Genomic DNA, 24,078 nt, shown 5'->3' on the forward strand with positions numbered 1-24,078 from the left:
TGGAACAACCTGTGTGACACATTCAGGAGAAACCAGTTAGAATGGAGCTGTTCAAATGTTCAAATGTAGTTTAAAGTGATTCAGCAGAGGCCAAATGACAATAAACAGAATATTGGAGCTGATGATGTCATTATTAAAGGATGCAGCAACATAAATGTAAATAAAACATGTCTGTAATAAAACGAGTAAACTGACAGAAAATGTAGTGACATCATCAACTCAAGCTGTTTGTTTCTGCGTGCTCTACTTTTTCAGCTTCTCTTTTATTTTCAGCAACATATAAAAGAAATAAATGACACTCAGTTTTTTTAGAAGGAGGTATTGTACGTCTGAGTTTTGAATGCTGAGCCTGTTTTGGACAATTTTCTGTCGCAACACACAATAAAGTTTCTGAATCTAAAACTAAAGATCTACTTCCATCATTAGATTTCTGCCACAACACCCCTCCTCCACCTCTTCCAAGAAAGCCTAAAAACACGTGAAAATACCTTTAAAGTTTCTTTTCATTTCAATTATTAGAGTTGAATCATAAGTGAGGAGCCAGATTTAAAGGTGCATTTGTTACAGCGGTTATTATAATGTTATCAGTTCCTTTATAATCTCATATTAGTTTTAGAGTATAACTAAAACATTATAGGTCTGAAGATGCTCTCAATCAGCTGAGACCAGGGTTATTATAGTTAATGAAAACTAAGATTAAAACTAAAACTAGCAGTGAATAATGTCCTTAACTGAAATAAAACTAAACTAAACAAAAAACTAAAATAAAAATAAAAACTAATGAAAATGTAAAAACTATAATAACTGGTGGAGAGATGAGGTGACACCTAGTTGAGGTTAGGAGCAGGTTAGCAGTGCAGCGCTGTGTGTGTGTATATATTGTACTGTAGGTGTGGAATGTACAATATTACAGTTAAATAAGACACCTATAAATCACAGCGAAGGGGGGGCTGGTGCTTCTCTCGTTGTCTGTGTGCATGTGAGGCGCACGCTTCAGGCTCGATCATTAGGCATTTGTTCCACACGTGCAGACTCACCGGCTGCACCAGCTGTTTACCTGCTGATAAACAGAGCAATCAATGAGTCAAACAAAAGCACTGCTGATCACATGTATCTCATTACTCAACCACAACCTGAAGCTGAGGTGTACACACAACCTCAGCTTCATTCTTGTATTATATGCTTGGTGTTTAGATGATTGGGTTTATATGCGTGTGTGTGTGTGAACGTGTGAAACTCAGCCCCTGTTCTACTTTTTGTTAACCTGTGAAGAAGACTGTGGGTCTAGTGTTAAGCTGTATCTGGAAATTGGAGTTGAAACAGTTAATTTATGATGTGACTGACAGGAAATGACTTTGTTTCAGTTTCTCAGCAGTGATGTTTCTCAGCATTGTTTGCTCAAAATATAACACTTAGTTAAGGAATATCTTTTTGAATTTGGACCAAAAAATGAGTTGATCAATAGAGCAAATAATTGGCAGGATAATAGAGAATGATGTTTAGCTGTAGTCCATATGTCATAGATCACTTTGTAGCTTTATCATTCTCATACTCTCGGAGAGAAAGTGAGATCTTTATCACCTGCGGTTGCGTGCCATGTTAGAGGCTGTTTACACACTCAGCAGGTAACCAGAGACAGTGAGAGGAGGAGCCACAGCCAGGTAAACATGACACACAGCTCCAAATAATGACAACTATTCTACATTAATCACAGTGACACTTTTTAAAAAAAAAGTTGCATTAATCCTAACAAGCAACAGAAATTTGAAATGAGAAATGTGTCATTGTGTCAGCTTCTACAAGCCTGAACTGTTTACAGTGCATAACAAAAAACACATTATATTCTAATGGCCATCAATAATATGTGAATAGGCATCCATGGATATGAAGTCCCTTCCTTGAAAATATCATAAACTTAAGAGTATGTGCCATACTTAAGGGGGGTAGTGATGTGTTATCTCTGCTGCTACCAGCAGTAATTGATAACCTAAACCAGCCAGGATGAGCTGGTTTCAGTCTGAAGGCTGGGCCAGTAGGGATCAGTCTATTTCCTGATATGAGGTGAAATCTATATTAAGAGACCAGCGTTTGTCACAATATAACTAACAGGATGATGAGAAACACATCTTTAACAAAGGCGGACCGGCGTCTGCTTACTGGGAGAACAAGTGTCAAGTTACACTGAATGACAACACCTGACTTCCGCTTAACACTTTCAAAATAGAGACACGATCATATATCTTGCAGTTTTAGTGTAAATGTTTCGTTTTTTATTGAATATATACCTTTCAATTCATTTATAAAACAAAACCACATAACTTTATATCACATATGGACTAAAGTTATACTGACAACGAGGCTGAGCCCCGCTGGTTTAAGTAGCAAAACCTGAAAATATGGTAAAAATATGAATAATAACGTAGCTTCATTTGCTGTTAATACAAAGCTATCAATAAACATAAAGCGGACATATTAATATTATGAACTCATAATAATAACAGAGCTAGCATCTCTAATTAGCATCTATCACTGCAGGTTAGCTGATGCTTTGTCCTGCGTGTTGCTAACATTACCACAGCTTTAAATCCTGGAGAAAAAAATGTATACGTTCACCTCACTGTTAACGTGTGTGACAAAATACACAAAGTAAAAATAAATGATAAAAAGCTCATTCCGGCTTTCATTTTGAACGTGAAGCCGCTCACCTCCGGTGTTATCTCGGCTATCGTCGGTTAGCTTGCCGCAGCTCCCCTTAAAACAAATAAAAACGGGATTTCCTTTTTGTCTCACAGGGGGCTCTGTCCTCCATATTACGCTTTCTGTGTTACTAACCGTTTCTGAATTAGCTGCAACAGTTTCAAAGGGTTTTCAGTATTACCTGAGATGGTTTTCCTCCTGCCAAGAGCTTTTTTTGACAGTCAGCCAGCCAGTACGGTGTCCACTGGTAAACACAACTGTCTGCTGCTACATCCGAGGAGACGTCATGTGACGCTGCTGCACTGACTTCTACACTGTACGCGCGCGCGCGCGCGCGCACGCACACACACACACACACACACGCACACTATTTTCAGATCAATGCATTTTTTTCACTTACTAAAAAACTCATCTTGTTTGTCATTCAGTCTGTCTTAACGATTTCTTTATGGTGCTGCACCCCTGGAACATATTGTACTTGTGTATTAGATTTCAAACAGCTTAATTGAGGAATGTATAAAATGGGCTAAATTTATATAGAAAAACAGTTACAATCCTGAAAACACATATTGTTACTGGCTACCTTATCCCTTTCTCTTATATTACATGAACATAAACAGTGCTGTGAGATGGCCATTAAGATCAGTGCTGCCAGTGTGTGAATGACAGATGTGTAATTAGAGCAGTCCTGTTAGGAGCTTGGGACAGAGGTGAAGCCCTTTGAGCAGCATGTGCCATTATCATGTTAGTGAAGTATCAGGGATGATGCAACAGAAAATGCAAAAGAAGGAAACTTAATGTACTGGTATGTGTGCTCTTAGTACAGAACCCATTCATAGTGCACAATGGGCGCAGAAATTCTGGAGAGGAGGAAAACACATTAGTATTACCTTATTACAGTTATATGAAGGGTTAAATTGTTGTCTGTTGATCTTTTTATTTTAGTTTCAGTTTTAAAGCAAGGATGCAAACTGATAAAACAAATACTACAATGATCATGTTAGAGAGTCACTATGACCAGACACTCAGAGAGGAGTGCCACCTGCAGTCAGAACCTAGAGTATTAACACCAATCATAGACTAACAGTAATTGTTATGCTTTATAAAGTTGCTTTTCAGGTCACATTGGTGGAGTTGATGTCTTTATGTTTAGCAGTACTCTCCTGGTTCAGAGCCATCTTTTATCACACTGTGACCTCACTAGTCTGCTTTGGCTGGCAGTGGAGATAAAAGGCTTGTAAGAGAGTAAAAACAGGCTGCTTTTGAGTTTTTTTGTGATCGTTAAGTCAGCTTCTTCTTCCAAGATAGTACTGATTATCATGACGTCATCGTGGGGAGATGAAAAGAAACAGTGAGCACAGTTGTAGCGCAGACATTGACAATTTCAGTGGCAAACAAGCAGAATGTTGGAGAACAACAAATGTCAAACCTCGAGGGAGGAAACACACAGGCGCAGATAAGAAGGAGAGACGACTGAACAGGAAAACAGCAAGCCTCGAATGTGCTTACTTTGTACTGACGCAGGCACACGCACACACACACACACACACACACACACACACACACACACACACACACACACAGAGAGATTTAGACACACACATGTTCCTTCTAAACATAAATATTTGTTTTACTAACACTCAATGTACATCCATATAAAACATACAGGATAATTTGTTCACAATAGAAAACAAAAATGTGCAAACATCACAGTATCTAAAAGAAAACATATCAGTTGAAGGTTCAGCTGGAGATGATAGAAATGTTATATTCATGAAATCATGTGGGCAGGAATTTGAAATGAATACTTTAATCAGACCAAATTCTGGTAAACTGATATAGTTTAAGGTGTGGTTCAATTTAAGTGCATTTTGGTCCATTTTGAGCACAAACACCTGATCATTATTAGGTTTTATCTGTATTATTTTGAATGAAGCTCTGGAATAATCTCAACAGTCATCCTTTATAAAACATTATTTATTAACAGAATTTATTATTATTAATATTAAGTGCATTTTCAAAGATTGAAAGTCTTAAAGGATCAGGGGTAGGATTTAGTGACATCTAGTGGTGACGATTCAGATTGCAAGAAACCTGAACACTCCTCCTCTCACCATCTGCTTACAAGTGTGTTGGGGAACCCACAGTGACTATTGGCGCTTTTCCACTATACAGTTCTAGCACTACTCAGCTCGACTCGACTCGGTTTGGTACCAGGAAGGACCTTTTCCATTACTTCATAGTACCTCCTCAACGTGGACAGTCATAGCACGGCTGCAAGAAACTGCCGTGACTTCGTTTTGTACGCGACACAAACACAAACAATGGAGGACATCGAGGCAGTGGTGTACTTGCTGCTGGGTTTGTGGCTTTTTGTCACAAATAAAGCAAGATAAAGAGAAATGGATCGCTGTAACGCTGTTGCCAGTATTTAAAAATGCCGGGTTTGATTCTTGTGACGGATGGCTAATGACTCTTCCAGTGATGACTCTCTGACCAATCAGTGGCCGGCAGTCTGTTGACGTCACATTTTAGTATCGGCTCGGCTTGCTTGGAATCTCAGCAGAGCAAGTACTAAAAAGGTACCAGGTACCAGGTTCTATCCCTGATGGAGAAGCAAAAAAAGAGTAGAGTCGAGTTGAGTCGAGCTTGAAGTAGTGCTAGAACTGTATGATGGAAAAGCGCCATTAGAAACACACGTCCATTCTGGGCTACAGTAAACACTCTAAGGTAGCAAAAATGTCAGTGGTAGGATTCAATAGTAAGTATTATATTGATTTTGGGTTAATGTACACATTTATGTTTCATTAGAAAGGTAGTGGAAGATTTGAGTTCACTCTACTTACTCCTGGGATGGGTGAGAGCGCAAACTTTTGCTGTTTCCATAGAGGCAATCTGGAAGAACATGAGACGCACTGTGTCCTTATTGCTCCTGTTTTACCTGCTTTATATACAGGTCAGTAAACTGTGAATAAACCTAAAATGTTACATTATCCTGCCAGGCTTTAATAGTGTGTGCTTGCACAGAGTGTAAGATAATGTGTAGTGAGTTGTTTACGGGTAAAAGTCGTTACTAAGTCAAAAAATGTCCCCTGCGGACGCCATTTTGTGTCTAGCGCGACCTCTGTGGCACAGGTTGAGAGTGGAAATAAGTATCTGAGAGCTCCTGTACACTGTGCATCTTCCAGAAAGTTAAGAGTTATGGGTAATGTGTTTACAATGAACAGCTTTGTTACATTTAGATATTGATGTTTACAAATTGAACATTGACTGTTTGCAATATCTGAGCCTGTTGTCTGGTAAATGTAGGGTTAAACCATGTAACACAAGCACTTTCTAATTAATACATTTCAGTGGTCTGTACATTTTACTGAAGCAAAGTATCCAGTTGGTTGTATACTAGAGACAGATATGTATTGTTTTAACATGTTGTTAAATAAATCAAACTCAGAGGCAATCTGGAAGGAAACAAGATGCACCTTGTCCTCATTGCTCCTCTTTACCCGCTTAATACAGGTAGCATATTTGTTACTGTGGTCCTCCATCCCTGGGACCCATAACAAAAACACAACAATTCTTATTTTCAGGTGTTTATACACTAATTAAAACATACTTATGAATATTACGTCTGATTTCTCCCATGAAATTGAATATAATATAACACTAGATGCCACTAAATCTTACAGACTGGTCCTTTAAAATTAGCTTTAAAACAAAGTACAAAATTTAAACGATTATCTACGGTTAAAAAAAGACAGCAATTAACAAACAGTACATATAAACAATAATTGTCATACATTTTTAAAAATCTCTAATCCCTTAATTTCTTTCCCTTCTATAACTAGAGCCAGTCTAGGTATTTTACATATACAGGCTCCAGGCCTCTATAATGAGTCCTGAGTGATGGCTTCTTCCCCATCAAGTAAGATAGTCACTTGTCAAGTAAAGTAATCGAGTCACTTGTCAAACAGCACTAAGAGGTAACTAATTTATGGTTGATATTGATGCTGGTACATGATCAACTTTAACTGCTGAAGCTTCAGACACCCTCTCTACATTTAAGAGTAGGCTTTAAACTTTCCTTTTTGATAAAGCTTATAGTTGGGGCCGGCCAGGCTTGTCCTGGACCAGCTCCTAGTTTATGCTGCTATAGGCTTAGACTGCCGGGGGACTCCCACTCCCATGATGCACTGAGCTCCTCTCTCCTCCTCTCTCTCTCTCTCTCTCTCTCTCTCTCTCTCTCTCTCTCTCTCTCTCTCTCTCTCTCTCTCTCTCTCTCTCTCTCTCTCTCTCTCTCTCTCTCTCTCTCCCTCTCTCCTCCTCTCTCTCTCTCTCTCTCTCTGTCTCTCTCTCTCTCTCTCTCTCTCTCTCTCTCTCTCTCTCCCTCTCTCGTCTCTCTCTCCTCCTCTCCCTCTCTCCTCTCCTCCCCTCCTCCTCCTCCTCTTCCTCTCCTCTCTCTCTCTCTCTCCTCTGTCTCTCTCCTCTCTCTCTCTCTCTCCTCTCCTCCCTCTCTTCTCTCTCTCTCTCTCTCTCCTCTCTCTCATTCCCCTCTTCCTCTCCCTCCCTCTCTTCTCTCTCTCTATCCATCCATCTATATCCATTAACATTCATGTACTATTAATGCATTAAATAACCTAAACTTCCCCGGAGTTGTCTGTGCTTCTCTTGTCTCACAGGTAATCTGGGCCTGTAGACCGTCGGATGACAGATTCCAGTCCCGGACCTTCTAGCTTCAATGTTAATTTTCAATGTGCTTCTCTCTCTCTCCTATTCTTCCTCTCTCCTCCTCTCTACCCCAACCGGTCAAGGCAGATGGCCGCTCACTTTGAGCCTGGTTCTGCCTGAGGTTTCTTCCTGTTAAAAGGGAGTTTTTTCTTGCCACTATCGCTAAGTGCTTGCTCATGTGGGAATGTTGGGTCTCTTTAAAATTAAACCTGAAGAGTACGGTTTAGAACCTGCTCTATGTGTAAAGTGCCTTGAGATAACTTTGTTGTGATTTGGCGCTATACAAATAAAGATTGATTGATTGATTGATTGATGGCTTTGATTCCACCTGTGTGACATGCGCCACACCTCTTTAGTTCATCTAGCTCTTCTCTTGGGCCTGTAGCAATTATTGTCTGGTGAGTCTGGTGTTGCTGTTGCCATGGCTAGAATCATCAGACTGTTTCTTCTTCTGTACAGCATGTAGACCACAGCATGAGGAAGAAGCCTGGGGGGGGGGCAGATGAGAACCAAGATTCATTCATTTTCTCTTCCTAGTTCAGCTTTTCAGAATCAATCTACAGCATCGTGACTATGAACCTGTCAGTTACACTGATTTTAGTTTAGCTCAATCAATAAAGGAAATGCTTACACTCACTACAGCATGCACAGTGTTTGGAGGGTGTTTTTGATGCAGTCGATTGTGAATGCTTTCTTGTGGATGTCTAATATCCTCTCTGTCCTGTATTACATTTATCAATTTAGACACGTTTAGTAATGTAGTTTTTCAATAGGACTCATTTTGATAGAATTTAGAGATTTATTTCCCACATCTTTTCAGAGATATAATTTAATTTAAGTTTTAAGGTATAAGTTACCAATAAGAGAGAGTAATGTATATATTGAAAAATTAAATTAAAAGTTTTGAGTGTAATGTTTGCACGAAGCTAACTCTAAAAGCTAATACTAAAATTATGTATCATGGAACAATGTGTGTGAATACAGGGCCATGCATACAGTAGATGTAGGGCTATACATACTGTATATATAAGGTCCATGCATACAGTAGATGTAGGGATATACATACTGTAGATATAAGGCTATGCATACTGTAGATATAGGTGCATGCATACTGTAGATATAGGACCATGCATACGTGGGTCTAGTTGATGTAGAAAATAACTATTTCTGAACTACCAATGTGCAGCAAAAAACAGGTTAATAAGTTGAGCTTTTGGACCTGAATCAACAACAAGTGTGCTGCATGTGAGAGGAAACAGCTTTTCTTCTGATATGCACCAGTACCAGAAGGCCTTGATTAAGCATGGCCATTGTCTCATTCCCACACTGATACAATGGACCACTGGCTCCAAATACAGTCAACAGTCTCTTGGAAAACAATGAAAATAACCCTGTCCAAAAACTGACTATATATAGTTAATCCTTCTGCTAGAGTTGTAAAAATACTGTAAAACTATGCAGCTTTATATGGTTTATTTCAATAATGCTTTCCTTTGGATAAATATATTACCTTGGAATGAATTGAAGATGCAGGAGATGAAGAGAATGTATTCAGAGAGAGGTCTTATGTCCAGGAAGGTGAGACCCCAAGTTGTCCCAAAGACACAGCTGAGGCCCCAGATACTGAAAAACGCCACACGGTTCCGCCTCCATTTAGTCATGGTGTTTTCATTCCTGGTGGTGCTCTTCCAGTAGAACAGGAAAAGCATCACCATGCCCGTGATCACCAGTATGGGCAGGATGGTCATAGTGGTGAAATAGTGCGCCAGCCAGGCCTTGCTGTTGTTTTTCATCCAGCACCTGAAACACAAAAATACCATTAGAGAAAGAAAAGCAAATAACCCCAACGGAGACACAGAATCATTTTCAAATCACTGACATTACAAACCAGTCCTCTACTGTCAAAACAAAACAGGCGTGTGACTGTGACTTATGGCACTAGCTTGTATTTGTACATTATCCAGACATTACTGTGTATGTTATTTCCAGTATCCTTGTAAAAATGATCTTGCTTACATGCGATAAGGATTGGACACGTCATCGCTCGGCACCACCTCTCTCAGGCCGTAAATGTCACCTACTGCAGCCAGGACGATAACAGGAACAGCTGGGAGAACTGGAAAATATATTACAAAGGTTATACACACATTAATATCAAGATTTTATTTATTTTTATGAAATGTTACTTAACCCACTCACCAAAGCCGACCAGGATACAGACATATATCTTTGGGTCGTGGTTGAAACCTTTGCAGATCAACCAGTAGATGTCCACAACCTCAATACCCATCCAGAAGAAGGAGCTGAGCAGGGCGTAGTGAAGGGCTGCCCCCACCCACACGCACACACCCTCCCCTCCCACATTGGCCAGGATCCCAGTAAAGAAGAAGAGCAGATTGAGGAAGGCGAGGGAAGCAGCTAAACCCAGGTGGATGGGTAAGGACTCCTCCATAGATTTATTGCGAGAGACAGCAGAGAGGCGGAAACTAATGAAGAGGAATGTAAATATTTGTGTCATCATTCTTAAAGATTATTTTACTTTCTGTTATGCTACATGAGCTCTGAAAAAGCTGTGTTACCTCTTCCTGCAGAGGAAGATGAGGACAGTGACACAGCTGATCACAGACACGGTGCAACCCAGAGATGTAATGGTGGTCAGTGCCAGCAGGTGGCGCACCGGTCGATCCTCCAGTTGCTGTCATGGGACACAGAACAATGATCTGAGCAACATGGCCTTCATCTAAATACACTGTTAATGCTTTTCAGATGTTTTTTTTCTGTGTTTCTTCACAGGATCTTTGTTTGTTTGTTTGTTTCTTGTATGACAAAGTATCAGCTGCAGGTCTCACCACCAGGACAGCAAAGTAAGTCATATGGTCACACAGGCACTCAGTGTGGTTGGCTCCTTTCTGCAGCGTCTCACACCCATCACCCAGCCAATGCACCTTTATAGGATCTACACAAAAAAATTACAGATTGAAACATCCTTCATTATCATCTGTGGGAAAACAGTGAGTGAAGAGGGAAACATATAGATGTTATGTGAGAAACGTTGATGGTTTTTCATTAATAAGCTCAGGTTCTGACCTTTCCTGGTGTCCCATGAGACACATTTCCTTGAATGTGTTTTCTGAAATAAAGAGATGCAAGCCATTATTACTTCACATGAAGATGCTGCACATTTTCAATCACAATAAGAAAGTGTCAGGTGCTTTGAAGTATACACTGCATCCTTTGATTCAGTAGTGATTAAAAGAGCTTTCACTGTGAATAGCTGCAATCATTCTTTACTTGCTGCATGTCACATCACCCACATAGTGGTTTGAGCTACACATAGCTCAAACCACAGTCAAATAAAACAATAGGTCAGGTATGATTTGAATGTTTGCCCTGCAGAGAAGAAGTCACAGATTGTCCTGAGACTATAAAAAGACATTAGGCAAGAATAAAAAAACCTTGAGTGGTTTATGTGTGCTCTCTTTGTTGATGTTATTAATGTTAACTTGATATTTCTCTATATCTATATGCACTGTTAGCTTTGGGGGGCAGACCTCACTGTCCAACACACTGAGCAGGTGCAGGGTTTTTGACGTGAAACAGACTGAGCACAGAATTATTTTCTTCACCTCAGAATTGTTTAAGTTGTTTAATGTTGGTCAGCTGGTCTCGTTTGTTACTGCTGGAGTTAGCTGCACCACTCTGCTAATGTTAGTGTTAGCTAAGTGACTGTGCTGTCAACAGTCTGGAGGCTGCACTGTCCGCACAGATGAGTTCCACCTTGAATTGATAAGCTTGGAGACATACAAGTCAGATGGATTGGACAATTTGGAACCGGTTCTAAACTGGAACCATTCCTTCATTCATATCCCTAGTGAAGATTCATGTGTTTAATTTCAGTTACAACTCCACTCACAGTAAAGGGCTTTTCATACTGTAAACATTCACTGTATGCAGCTTTAAATACTTGCTGAATTATGAATGGGAGACTTTTTAAAACCAGACATTGATAAATTAAAATCTGAAAGTACAGATTTAAATGATACAAAGTGGATATTATACACGGAGGGACCAAAAGGGCACAAAAGCAAGCTAACGTACAGGAATGACATCATGGTGGAAAGTGATCCTGATCTTCTCAGGCAGATCTTTGATGACCTCGTTCTCCACGGTGATTCCCACCACATCATTGAGAATCCTGCCCTTCTCATGACCATCCTGAAACACACACACACACACACACACACACACACACACACACACACACACACACACACACACACACACACACACACACACACACACACACACACACACACACACACACACACACACACACATCTTTACCTCCCTGTCATATAACACAGTCTACATATTCACATACAGAAGAACAGAGGTGTCTGTGTTGACAAGGAGCAAACAGAGGCTTACCTGGAACAGGGAGTTGTTTTTGAAGAAGGTGCAGACTACTTTGCTGTGGTTTTTTGCAGCTTGCTTTAGAGAGGGGGGCAGATAGACAGTGGTGGCAGACTCTGGTGGGACACCTTTCATGATCTGGAATACAGAAATGAAGAGAATATATGGAAAGTGAACTTGGTATCTATAAACTAATCATTAGATTGCTACCTAAGACTGTGTACTTTGACAAATGGTACTATTTTAAGGTCATTTGGAAGGAAAGCTTACCAAATGCATCCTATAAAGTTAGGCCCTCATTGAAAAAAATTAAGCACACAGTCACAGATGTGTGGCAGCCTACTGAGTGGAGCTGTATAATAGAGAGCACTGTAATACCTCCTAATCAGATAGGTTAGTGCAATACATGGATTTGAATGAGTTATTTTCTGGATATATTAAGCATTCTCAACATTTTAAATTGTTCTTCTTTTAACATAAACTCTCTGTTGAGGAATTATTTTATATTTTTCAAGAAAGAGTGAAGCAACTGCTGTGTCAGAGGCCTGCTGAAAGACTCTTCATAGCACCAGTAGGACTGCTTATTTTTTTTAAGGATAGTTTAATGCAGCTGAAACATACAAAAAGCTACTAAGTGGCCATTTGAGTTCAGATTATTTTGTTCAACTGATTTCACTTTAGCTTTATATATTAGAGGAAATGTGATTAAACTAAGAAGGAACCAGTGGTAAGAAGGAACCAGAAGGAACCACTGTAAGAGGTTTCACAGTTATTGGTAAGGCTAGACTTATTCTTTATTTTCTTATTGTAAACAAACACCAACAGTGAATTGATCCTAATAACTGTTTATCAAAAGCCTGATCAGTGAGCTACACTGTTGCCCTGGGTGACATGTTCCTGCACTACAATGAAGACACACACTGTAGTTTATTTAGTTGAGCTAGAGTTGCACACACTCTAGTTCAACAAAAAAAATAGTTTCCAACAAATACACTGTTTACTTTGTTTTCAGTGCCCAGCTGTTTTAGGAAATTGTTTAGTCATTTAAAAAATGAAAGTATGCATTTATGACCTGTTTCTAAAGATTTACATCTTCAGTAGGAACCAATGGGCTGGAGGCTGACCACAACTTACAGCTCAGGGAAGATGACAAGTATTGATAGAGGTGCGTCTTATTTACTGGTCTTTACAGCAAGTCTAGTCTACTGTTGGTTTTGGTATTTTCGTCACTTAATGTGACAATTAAATTTAAATTCCATCTTTAAAACAGCTTGAAGTCCTCGTATCCTGAATGTGATGATGAGTCAATTTTTAACTTACAGGAGAAGTAATGATTTGGCCTTTGAAATCCTCCTTCATCTCCATCTCAGAGCTGGGAGCACAGTTCCTAGACACAAACACACACACACACACACACCATCATAATTTGAAGTGAAAAATCGTGGTTTGACATGGTCGTTTTAAAACAAACAAGGTTATTTTTCAACTGCAACTCTCCACAGTATAAAGCTTTGTATCCTGTCTGTAGCCAAAGTTCATTTTTTTCACTCACTTGATTACACACAACTTCTAAACAGAGGCCTCGGCAATTAAGACAAAGTCATGTGAGGGACAGTAAATGTGATGGCATATTTGAGATAAAAGAGAAAGGAAATTACATGTTGTCTTGGGTGGATGCCTGGCTCACTGAAGGACATAATGTTTCTGCAAAGAGAAAAAGAAAGAAAGAAGAACATATTTTTGACATGTGACACAGAAAACTAAATCATTTGGATCATCTTTGAATTTTGGGTTGAATGAAGTTAAAGTTGAAGCAGATCTATCAATCCTTGCATACATTGGACTGGATGAAAGGGGGAATTTTAACAATCAACATGAACACAGAAAATCCTTCACTTTACTTAAAAACATTCAAACTTATTCCTTTAACAGATGAGATAGATAACATCAATCCTTCCTTACTGCAGCTGGTGGGGTCTCCCGTGAAGTTGTAGAATGTCAGTGTTTCACTGGCAGTAGGATCCTCTTTGATCTTTGTATTGGCGATGCCGTAGAGGGCTGTAGGTGACTTTGGGCCATCAGTCAGACCAGTGCAACAGGAGTCTGGTAGACCAGTGGGCCAGCATAGAGTGAGGTTCATCCCACCAATCTGGATAAGAAATAAGAAAACAACAATAAACTGCATTACGCTTTTCAACAAGGTATGAAGCTACTGTAGAATATACAGCACATGCAGTACACATGCTGTTTTCACTTTTCACGCTTCTTTTCTTTTGGTAGTGCTAGTCCTAATAAAAAAGTAGGTTGTCAGTTTAGAGGTTTAAGCAAACATACCCTACAGCAAATCCTCATCTTGCCTCTTTCTGCCTTTTGTTACCTGCAGTTTCATCTGGTCCAGCAATGGTTCCCAGTACAGACAGAAGTCACTTTCCTCCCCTGAATGAAGTCCATACTGGTCGAGGGGAAGCACTTCAGACCACATACACTGTGCCGTGATCTGTCCACTAATGGACAGAGAGTTCTCATTGGCTGATATTAACATGTGATTACAGCCTGTGGTCAGGTTGATGTTCAGTTTCAGGGAGCCCCTGCCATGCCGCCAGGTGCCACAAAAGTCCCAGTCAACTTGACTTGAAACTGGTGGATGGAAAAACAGAAAGATGTTTTGTGTTTGAAAACAACTAAAAATACATATTCAGTCTTAATAAGATGAGATGCGAATACAATATTGACACATTGGAAGTTTTACATGCAAACACACAGATTAGCTCACACTCTAAAAATGTTCGTTACAACTAAGTAAAGCTATCCTGATCAATTGATTTAGTCACTGCATACATTTTGACCTTTAATTATATTAGTTTCTTTTAACTCCCTCACGTTATGATTCATGTCAAGTAACAGACTAGTTCTATCTACTTTATAAACACATATAATCAAAAGTTTTAGATAATATTTTAAAAACACAACACAAAAAGACAATTTAACAGAGAACAGTGGTGTGCCAGCTAGCTCTTGGTATCCTTGTGGCAAGGCTTGTCTGGAACAGAACGATTACATTATCATGTATTACAGGTGGGCATGTTAGAGGCACATTCACTACTTTCATCCCATTTACTGTAAACGCTTGACATTTCCTGTCATGACTCACTGATGGTTTGGGAATCATGGAGAGAATTCAGAGGAAACTCGTTCTCTGGTGAATACAGAGTTTCACATGTAGCTAAGAGTAGCTGATGACTCTTATATAGAATTAAATGTTCCATGAGACTGTGTGAACTGTTTTCATTGTGTCAGTATTTAACACACTGTGGATTTGCATTATAAACAGAAACAGGGTAATAAACCATAATAAATATGTTTGATGTGCACAAAATCACCTAAGATTCTGTGGTTATTCTGAAACAAGTGCAATACCTGCTGTGTGTAGTTGTGGTTTGACAGTGCACTGACCTTTCTCACTGCAGACATTTTGACTTGAGCATGCACCAAACCACAGCGCTGGGACAGGCTCATCTAGCCTATATGCAATGCAGCCATCACTAATGCTACTGACAAGTCAAAATGTCTGCAATGAGAAGAGTCGGTTTAGAGGGAAGATGTGCGCTGTCAAGCCACAATTATACACAACCACACAGTCCAATGGAACATTTAATAATTGCTCTAAACTGACCCTTTTCACAGCAGACATTTTCATTTTAGCATGCATAGAACAAGCTTATAGATTATGTATGTATTATGGAGAGAAAAGATGAACAGAGAGACAGCTGTGTGGTCACTTTCCACATCAACACCACACGAAGCAGATGAATGATATTTTTTTCCCAGGCAGTGACAGCAGAGGGCACTAAAAACACTGCGGCCATTGCACTGCGACTAGGGAAGTGATCAGAAGTCAGCAAAACACTCTGAATGTGGAAGTTCCAGATCGTGTAAGTGTTCGAGAAATTCCTTCTGCACTAGTAGTGCAGCTGAGCCCCTCTGTGACCCGTAGTGATCACAGACTTGCTCCTTAGCATTCAGTCTCAAACTGTTCAACGAGCTGTCAGCACCCAGAGAGTGAGATGCACTCTAAGTTGTTGTTTGCATCCTCCTCTTCATCAGTTCCTCTTTTTTCACCTTCTTTATCAACACTGTCACAATTATCTGGCCTTTAAAAAAAAGACTTGGGACACATATTTTGCAATAGTGTGAAGTGATGGCTAAAGTCACCTAAACAACGAGGTCATGCACATGAGACTAAAGACATGACTAGACCCTAATAGCTATTTAATATGTGCACTCGCCACCAACTGGACAGTGTAATCTGTCAACATGATGGATGGCCTTAAGATTTTTCATTCATTGTTAAAAAAAGAGGTTATTACGACCTCTGTGATGGGACAGGCTTGTGTACATGCAACACAGCCATCACTAATGCTACTAACAAGCGAGACTGGATTGGTAACCCCAGATATCACATTCTCAAAGTCCAGCTCCTTCACAAGCTCAAACTCAAGCCATCAACGAGAGCACAGAAAGCCTCCTCACTGTAAATCCGACTTTATTCACAGAACTTTTGTTTTTTAAATTTTTTTATTGCAGCTGCTTTTTTCTCTTCCTTTTTTTTCTTCCTTTTGGCTTTTGGTTTCCGTCCATTTTACTGACAAGTCGTCATTCTTCCCACACACCAGTTGATACAAACTAACCACACTGCATCATTACTCTTGATGCGGCTGGGCAATCATCACTTGCCAAGCCGTCAAACTGAGAAATGAAACAGTCAATCATGAGACTTGATTTTCTTCACATGAAAGCGACAATAATTATCAACATCAATAGAGTGTGTCTATTTCTGTGGAGCCTGACTAAAAATAAATACATTTTTCTCCCATCATAGAGGGCCCCTTCCTGCCTTCCTGATCAAGGGCCCAGATTGTCTGTATGGTAGATCCACGCCAGCTGACAAGTCAAAATGTCTGCAGTAAAGAGTCTATTAGATGGTTTATAAGAGACGCTGATAAGAAACACTGATTCATCTTTATTACATAATCAGGATTAACATTATGTCTTTTTTCAGTGTCATCATGTCAGCTGGATGAATGAATGAGTGAATTTAAGTAAAACTTAAATATTTGGATGATTTTAGAGAGGCTGAAAGGTGACAGACATCCTCAGCACTGCAGCGCAACACTAGTCCCACAAAAGCAAAACCCACAACAATTCTACCTGTGACTCACATTTTTGTGCATTTATATGTGTTGGTGTGTCTCACATTGTGAGGGACACTGAGGTCACAGAGCAAAGGGGTTTCAATTTATGTTTTAAATTGAATTTCACAACTTTTCTATGACTTTTCAAGGACCCATTATATCATTTCAGTGACTATTCACAACCTTTAATTAAATTCATTACAGACAACAAAATTAAATGATACGACTTTTTAACATATTTATAATGGGAGATATACAACCTGGAATGTTCAAAATCATATGAACCACTTCCTGATCCTGACCCTCAGAAATCTCTTTTTACTAGTCAAACTGCAGCGATATCAAACTGTATTTTTCTCGTGCACTGAGAAAAAAATCCTTGTTTCAAGAGTTGAGTTGTCAAATGCCCATTAGGCTAAAATTACTATGATTAATATGGTTAAATATAATAGGGCAGCAGCTAAGCATTTTTTTTTTATATAGTATGCTGCTTCTTTTCTCATCTGAATAATGTCAGAAAAATTGAAAGTTTCCACATTTCACTGTGAAATGCTCAAATGTGGTCCAACCAAAAGACCAACGTTTTAAATCTCTACCAATGATATCAAAGTACCACATACAGTAGTATGCACCAATTTTAGTTCTGAATACCATGATCAAACAGCTGCTAAAGATGATAAAGTGTTTATTTTCCCAGTGTGATCTTACCTGTGGAGATGAGGATGATGAGGATGAAGGCAGCCCTCAGGGTGTTGATTAGTGGGAGCTCCATTGGTGATGACTGCAAGAAGTGAACACATTGAATGAAATGAACTTTAAAAGAGGAACACATCTACAATTCATTTCTGCATAGGAAGGAGGATGTCAGTAACCATGTGAGAAACCATCAGCAACACCACTAAACCCTGCTGCTGATGAAGTGGAGGATGAAATGAAAAAGTGAGCTGTGCAACAGGGTTGTTATAGTTAACTAAAACTAAGACTTAAACTAAAACTAGCAGTAAAAAAAAAATCAGTTAACTGAAAAAAAAGAAAACTCAATAAAAACTAGAATGAACAATGCAAAACTAACTAAAAATAAACTAAATTACAGATAAAATCAGCTTGGTTTTAGTTTCGCTTTCACCCTCCATTTTTACTGTTTTCTGTTCAGTTTGACTTCTTGAAATAACACTGCTCTTGTTGACAAGAGGTCAACAAGAGAAGTTATTGTGCTTGGCCCTAAACACCTTAGAAACACAATATCTAGTAATATAACTACTCTAGATGGCATTACTCTGGCCTCCAGCACCACTGTAAGGAACCTAGGAGTTATATTTTATCAGGATTTGTCCTTTAATTCCCACATAAAACAAATTTCAAGGACTGCCTTTTTTCATCTGCGTAATATTGCAAAAATCAGACATATCCTGTCTCAAAATGATGCTGAAAAACTAGTCCACGCATTTGTTACTTCTAGGCTGGATTATTGTAATTCATTATTATCAGACTGCCCTAACACATTTCTAAAGACTCTCCAACTGGTCCAGAATGCAGCTGGACGCTTTCTGACAAAAACTAGAAAGAGAGATCACATTATTCCTATTTTAGCTTCACTGCATTGGCCTCCTGTAAAATCTAGAATATCTAGAATCTCTGTCTCTCTCTCTCTCTCTCTATCCATCCACCTATAACCATTAACATTCATGCAGCACTAATACATTAAATAACCTAAACTTCTTCCCCGGAGTTGTCTGTGCTTTCTTGTCTCACAGGTAATCTGGACCTGTAGCGACCGGATGATAGATTCTGGTCCTGGACCTACTCTCGCTTTAATGTTGATTCTGTTAACGTGAAATTTATGATTTTCTCGAAAGAAGAAGAAGTAGTTCCAGGCAGAAAATGTCACAGCCTAATATGGAAAAAACTTTGACTACGAACCAGTAGTAGATACAAGTAAAAGTGTTGTGAAGAAGAGTGATGGAAACATTTGTGGGGTACAGCTAAAAGGGAAAAATCCCACTAATATGAAAGCCCACCTTTGAAGTTGTCACAGAAAAGCAGGAGACCACAAACACAGCAAATTTGACCTCAGTGCATTATTTCATCCTTTTAAGCTTCTACTAATCAAGGCTTTCCTCCTGATACCTGAAAAACTAAAACTAAGACTACAACTAAATAAAAACTAAACTAAAACTACTTAATCACTTGTTCAACTAACTAAAACTAAACTGAAATAAAAATAAAAACTTGAAAATTTCAAAACTATAATAACCCTGCTGTGCACGTGCATCTTGTACAAATAAGTTAGAATTAGGGATGGGAATTGATAAGATTATACTGATACCAATGCCATTATTGATTCTGCTTATCAGTCTGATTCTTTATCAATTCTTGATCAATTCTTTGTGTGAAAAAAAGTTGGCCTACACAGGATTTCAGTAATGCAACTGTTTTATTATCTCCACTGTTCAATGACCTGCTGATGAATATTTGAAACATAACCGGTAGATAAGATAAATGGTCTGCAGCAAAAAGTGAACTGCATTAATGAATGAATTTGAAAGCATCTTACAGTCTCCTGTCTCTATGACAATAAGAAAATGAGGGGGAGGCAGAGTGCTCCGCTATTAACAATAAATTAATGTTATAATGTTATATATATCTCTGCTGCACCGTTAGATCCCGGATAGACATCACTGTTCAACACATTTAGCAGGCACATGGTTGTTGAGGTCAACCCTTCTTGCTTGGTCAAGTGAGAAGAGGCGCTTATCTTGAATGCAGCAATGCGTGCATCCCATAGTGAGATATCAAAATTAATATTTAAGAAAAAGAACCAAGGTTAAGATATGTTGGTTAGCCCAGATTTTTAACAGTGAGTTTTACATATGGACTTAGAGAGCTCATTTCCATATAGGGGGCAACACAGGCACTACTGGGTCCAAAAAATCTAAATTGCAGTTTTCTTTTAATTAATGCTCATAATGTTTAAGGCCATCCATGCTCTGATGTCTTCGAAGGCAGTCTAACCATGGTTGTAAGGAGTTCATACCATTCTGTTTCAGGGGCAGATACATTTGTGTATCACCTGCACAAAAGTGGAATGTGATAGGATATTTTCTGAGAATGGACACCACAGGGAGCATATAAAGAGGAAATGAAGCTTAGCAAAAGTTCAGTCAGGAAGACTCTAATACATACAGGCATTCAGGGGTAACTTTCCTGCCTTCTTTCACGCATGGTCATCTGTTTCCTAGTTGTTTCCTACCTTAATTTAGTTGTCACCTGTCACTCTCGGCAACCAATAGCAAAACGCCACACTTCAGCTTTAGCCTATCATCTTGTCTCTGTCTTTTTAAATATGCCTCTCTCTCTTTGCTTCAGTCTGTCATAAAACGGTTTAATGCACTCCACCATCTCCCCATCTCCACCATTCGCATGATCTGCAGTCTATCTTCCATTCTGCCATCTTCTCATTAGTCTCATCACTAGTCAGTGTCTGGACTTCATAGGGGATCTATATTTGCAGCCGTTCCGGGATGATACCTCATGGAGTTCAAGCACCATAGACTTATCTTTATCATATATTCACAATAAATATCTTTCTTATCACTTGTCTCTCCTGATTGAAATAGGATTGGTCCAAGAATAGAACCCTGAGGGACTCCACAAGGGAAAGCGCTGAGGAAGACATACAATCACTGAGGCTGACAGAAACATTTCTATCAGACAAGTAAGACTTTAGAGTAGTACCTTTAAAACCTACACAATGCTCTAGGCGAGAGATAAGGATCCTGTGGTCCACTCTATCAAACGTGTGAACAGAAAACCTCTGTGGGACAAGTAGAGGGTTTTATATGACCAATAACTTCCTTTAAATGGAAAAGAGACACAGGCTCAGACTGCTTTAAAAACAGCAAAGGAAGTGACAGCAATGGAGGGATCATAGGGAGGAAGTGAAACGTGTTCTCCAATGATCATCATTTTTAATTGTTTTCTGAAGACACATCAAAGCAGGGCAGATGGGGAGGTATTGAGAATAGTATTGATGTTGTTAAAAAGAACACAATGTTTGTAGTAGTTTCATTGTTACCATTAATTAACTGCAGACATCACAGCTCAGTGAGTTCCCCTAAAAAGCTCCACTTTCATCATATTAGACTTTCTGAGAATCAAGTCAATGTTACCAGACATATATGACAATTAACCACACACGTGTGTTAATCTAATTCTACCAAAGAACACAAACTAATCCTAGATTTTTTAATCAAAATGACTTTCAAGGTTCACATGTTGACCCACATGATAACACAGCGCTCACACATTCACCTTGCAATTCAAAAAGTGACATGTAAGCACTGTGTCTGGGTGGAGTTTGGAATCATGTGGGTATACAGAGACGCAAAGGGAAATGGAATTGTGGTTGTCCTCAAAGAGAAAAGAAACAACAAGCTGTGCAGTCTGAGGGGGGCAGTGGCCTATTTATAACCATGTACCCAGACACACACCTGATACTGGATACCCACCAAAGCCTCAGACGACCACAGAGCAACGGACATACACAGAAACAGAAACAAACACACACACACTACAATGAATACTGTGCTTAGTAATACTTCATCCTTGTTTAACACTGCAACAATGTTGTTTTACTGCAGATGATATAAATTACAGGCTTAGTACTCTAATAATAAATACATGTTATTTTCCCATTTCAAGTAAAATATGGGCTGCATTTAAAAATAAAAATGTTTGTCCTAAATGAAAGTGGATTGATCATATTAGGCTCTTAGATCATCTCTTTTTCTGTGCCTTCAGTTCAGATTTGAGTAGGTGCATTTTCTCTAAATATCTGTGCTTTGTCTGTAGTGGCATGGTGTGACTTTGATGTCATATGATTGGGTTGCTTTATTGTTTTGACATTTCTCATTTCTATAAGCACAGCATGAGAAATATGTACACACACACAGTCGTGTGTGGTGGCTGTTGATCAGGAAGTAGAGCAGGTTGCCCAGTAACTGGACGATCAACAGTTCAATTCCCAGCTCCTCCAGTCCACATGTAGAAGTTTCCTTGGGTAAGATACTGAAGCCTAAATTGCTCCTGAAGGCTGTGCCATCAGTGTGTGGATGGTTAGAACTCTTCGCGATGAGCAGGCTGGCACCTTGCATAGCAGCGTGCCATCAGCGTATGAACGTGTGAGTGAGTGGGGAAATGTGGTTTCTGGTGTAAAAACACTGTGAGTGTTCGCAAGATTAGACAGGCAAGAACATACAGACAACAATTACATTCATTTCCTGGAGACTTAATCTTAAAAATGAACCCTGACTATTAAGATATGCCCTAAAACACTATAATTGCCCTGTCCTACTTAAATACATTGTTAGAAACACATGAAATATTTTCATTTAAAAATCCTCAACGTTTTTGTCATACAGAGGCCGCCTTTACACTACATGTGCAATGAACTGGGTTGCAGTAAAGTCTTCTGTGTTGTTCTTCTCACTAACACTGCGCTAGGGTTCAAATTGGAAAAGCTGAACAGAAGACATTTTTACCTTGTTGTAATGTAAACAGAGAGAGACTGAAGATTGCTTCAACCATTTGATGTCACTACCCAGAATACATTGTGGCATAAATAACAATGGAAACCTACAACTGAAAAGATTTTTCCAAATGTATGAAAAATGAAGACACCAAGAATTATTTACGTAAGAATTCACATTTATATAGTTGATGACAACATTAATCTAATAAGGCCTACAAGTCTTAATAGTCAGGGATCCTTTAAACCATAACCATCACATGCCTAACCCTGACCCTGATCCTGACCTTAACATAATCCTAAACTCACTTTAAATTTAAACCAAGTCTTCACCCTAAGATTTAACATTAAAGGGAGTTGCATAATGAAGGTGAGTACCCATAACATGACTGTTTACACACAAACACACACACAGACACACATGTACTGACCCACTGTAGACGTAAACAAAGTTAACTAAGCGTATTCTATAACAACAGCGGCTGCAGCCCAGAATGGGTTCAGACCTGAGCGGTTCTGTGGTGATAACTGAGGATACAAATGTGGTGCTAGTCTACTACACTAAGACATGCAGAAACATGGTGTGGTTGAACCATGGCCTACTTCAAAAAGCACAAACTCACTTACTAGGCAAAGGTGGACAATATAGAGAAAGATTTCTATTATAGCATGTATAATATTGTATACATTATAGCCCACTGAGTATGCACAGTAGTGTTTGCCCCGCTGGCCCTGCCCACAAGGTTCCACTTGGAACATGAACTTTACATTATGATGATCTGCTCAAGTAAAGTTTTACAAATATAAAACCTCCATGGATCAAACATGCATCGTAGGAAGAGTCATGATTGACCTTGATTGCAGTTCAAGGTGTCCTGTTAACAGTTTTACAGACATTTGTTTTACAATGGTGGTCTAGGGGGAAATGACATAGAAGGGTTTTTCGCTGCAATACCCTGCATGGTCACTGGGAAAAATTGAATGCAAGGCTGAGCAATGGCACCCTATCCAGCTCTTAAAACACATCCATGCCCTGCGTGGACTGTTTTACACTGATATTCCCTGATGCTTCCCCCGCATGGTCCACTTCATTCAGCTGCTTTTTCCCACTTTAACCAGAATAACAAACCTGTTGCCTGGTGCTCCAGCTGTGAACTCGTGAGCAGTGAATCATCATTGTGTTGAAAATGGTTTGATGACATCTGCTGGGCAACTCAGGAAATGTACAAATATACAAATTATATGTGGAGATAATTACTCATTTGCTAATAAGGCTTACCCCATTATTCCACCTTACTACCTCTCCAACTTTGCATGGCATTGGTGTTGCTGGCTTGTAAAGGTGAGAGGTGGGACTCTGGACTACAACTGTAGCACTAACTGTGGCATTTTGGACTCTTTTAGTAGCGTTCTCCCTTTTTCTCACTCCCTCACTCTATAAAACACTCACAAATACACTCACACTGACATACTCAGCCCATTTATGAGGGGGAGATTGGTGAGTGGGTAGTTTACTACAACTAC

At 39.3% G+C, this 24,078-nt stretch overlaps 1 protein-coding gene across 1 annotated transcript; it reads right to left on the reverse strand.

Annotated features, from left to right (window-relative positions):
• Window positions 1-5,809: 5,809 nt before the first annotated feature.
• LOC133979392 (adhesion G-protein coupled receptor G5-like) lies at window positions 5,810-17,799 on the reverse strand. The gene is made up of 16 exons (XM_062417908.1): window positions 17,736-17,799; window positions 14,213-14,472; window positions 13,798-13,984; window positions 13,523-13,539; window positions 13,156-13,212; window positions 11,851-11,973; window positions 11,521-11,637; window positions 10,510-10,552; window positions 10,272-10,378; window positions 10,001-10,117; window positions 9,622-9,880; window positions 9,439-9,538; window positions 8,933-9,222; window positions 7,880-7,909; window positions 6,177-6,244; window positions 5,810-5,878 (listed from the first exon to the last, which is right to left on the reverse strand). The coding sequence occupies exons 1-16, from the start codon at window positions 17,797-17,799 to the stop codon at window positions 5,810-5,812; spliced, it is 1,908 nt and encodes a 635-aa protein (XP_062273892.1).
• Between the last annotated feature and the right edge of the window lie 6,279 nt (window positions 17,800-24,078).

The sequence above is a fragment of the Scomber scombrus genome, chromosome 1, assembly GCF_963691925.1.
Source record: "Scomber scombrus chromosome 1, fScoSco1.1, whole genome shotgun sequence".
Taxonomy (NCBI): domain Eukaryota; kingdom Metazoa; phylum Chordata; class Actinopteri; order Scombriformes; family Scombridae; genus Scomber; species Scomber scombrus.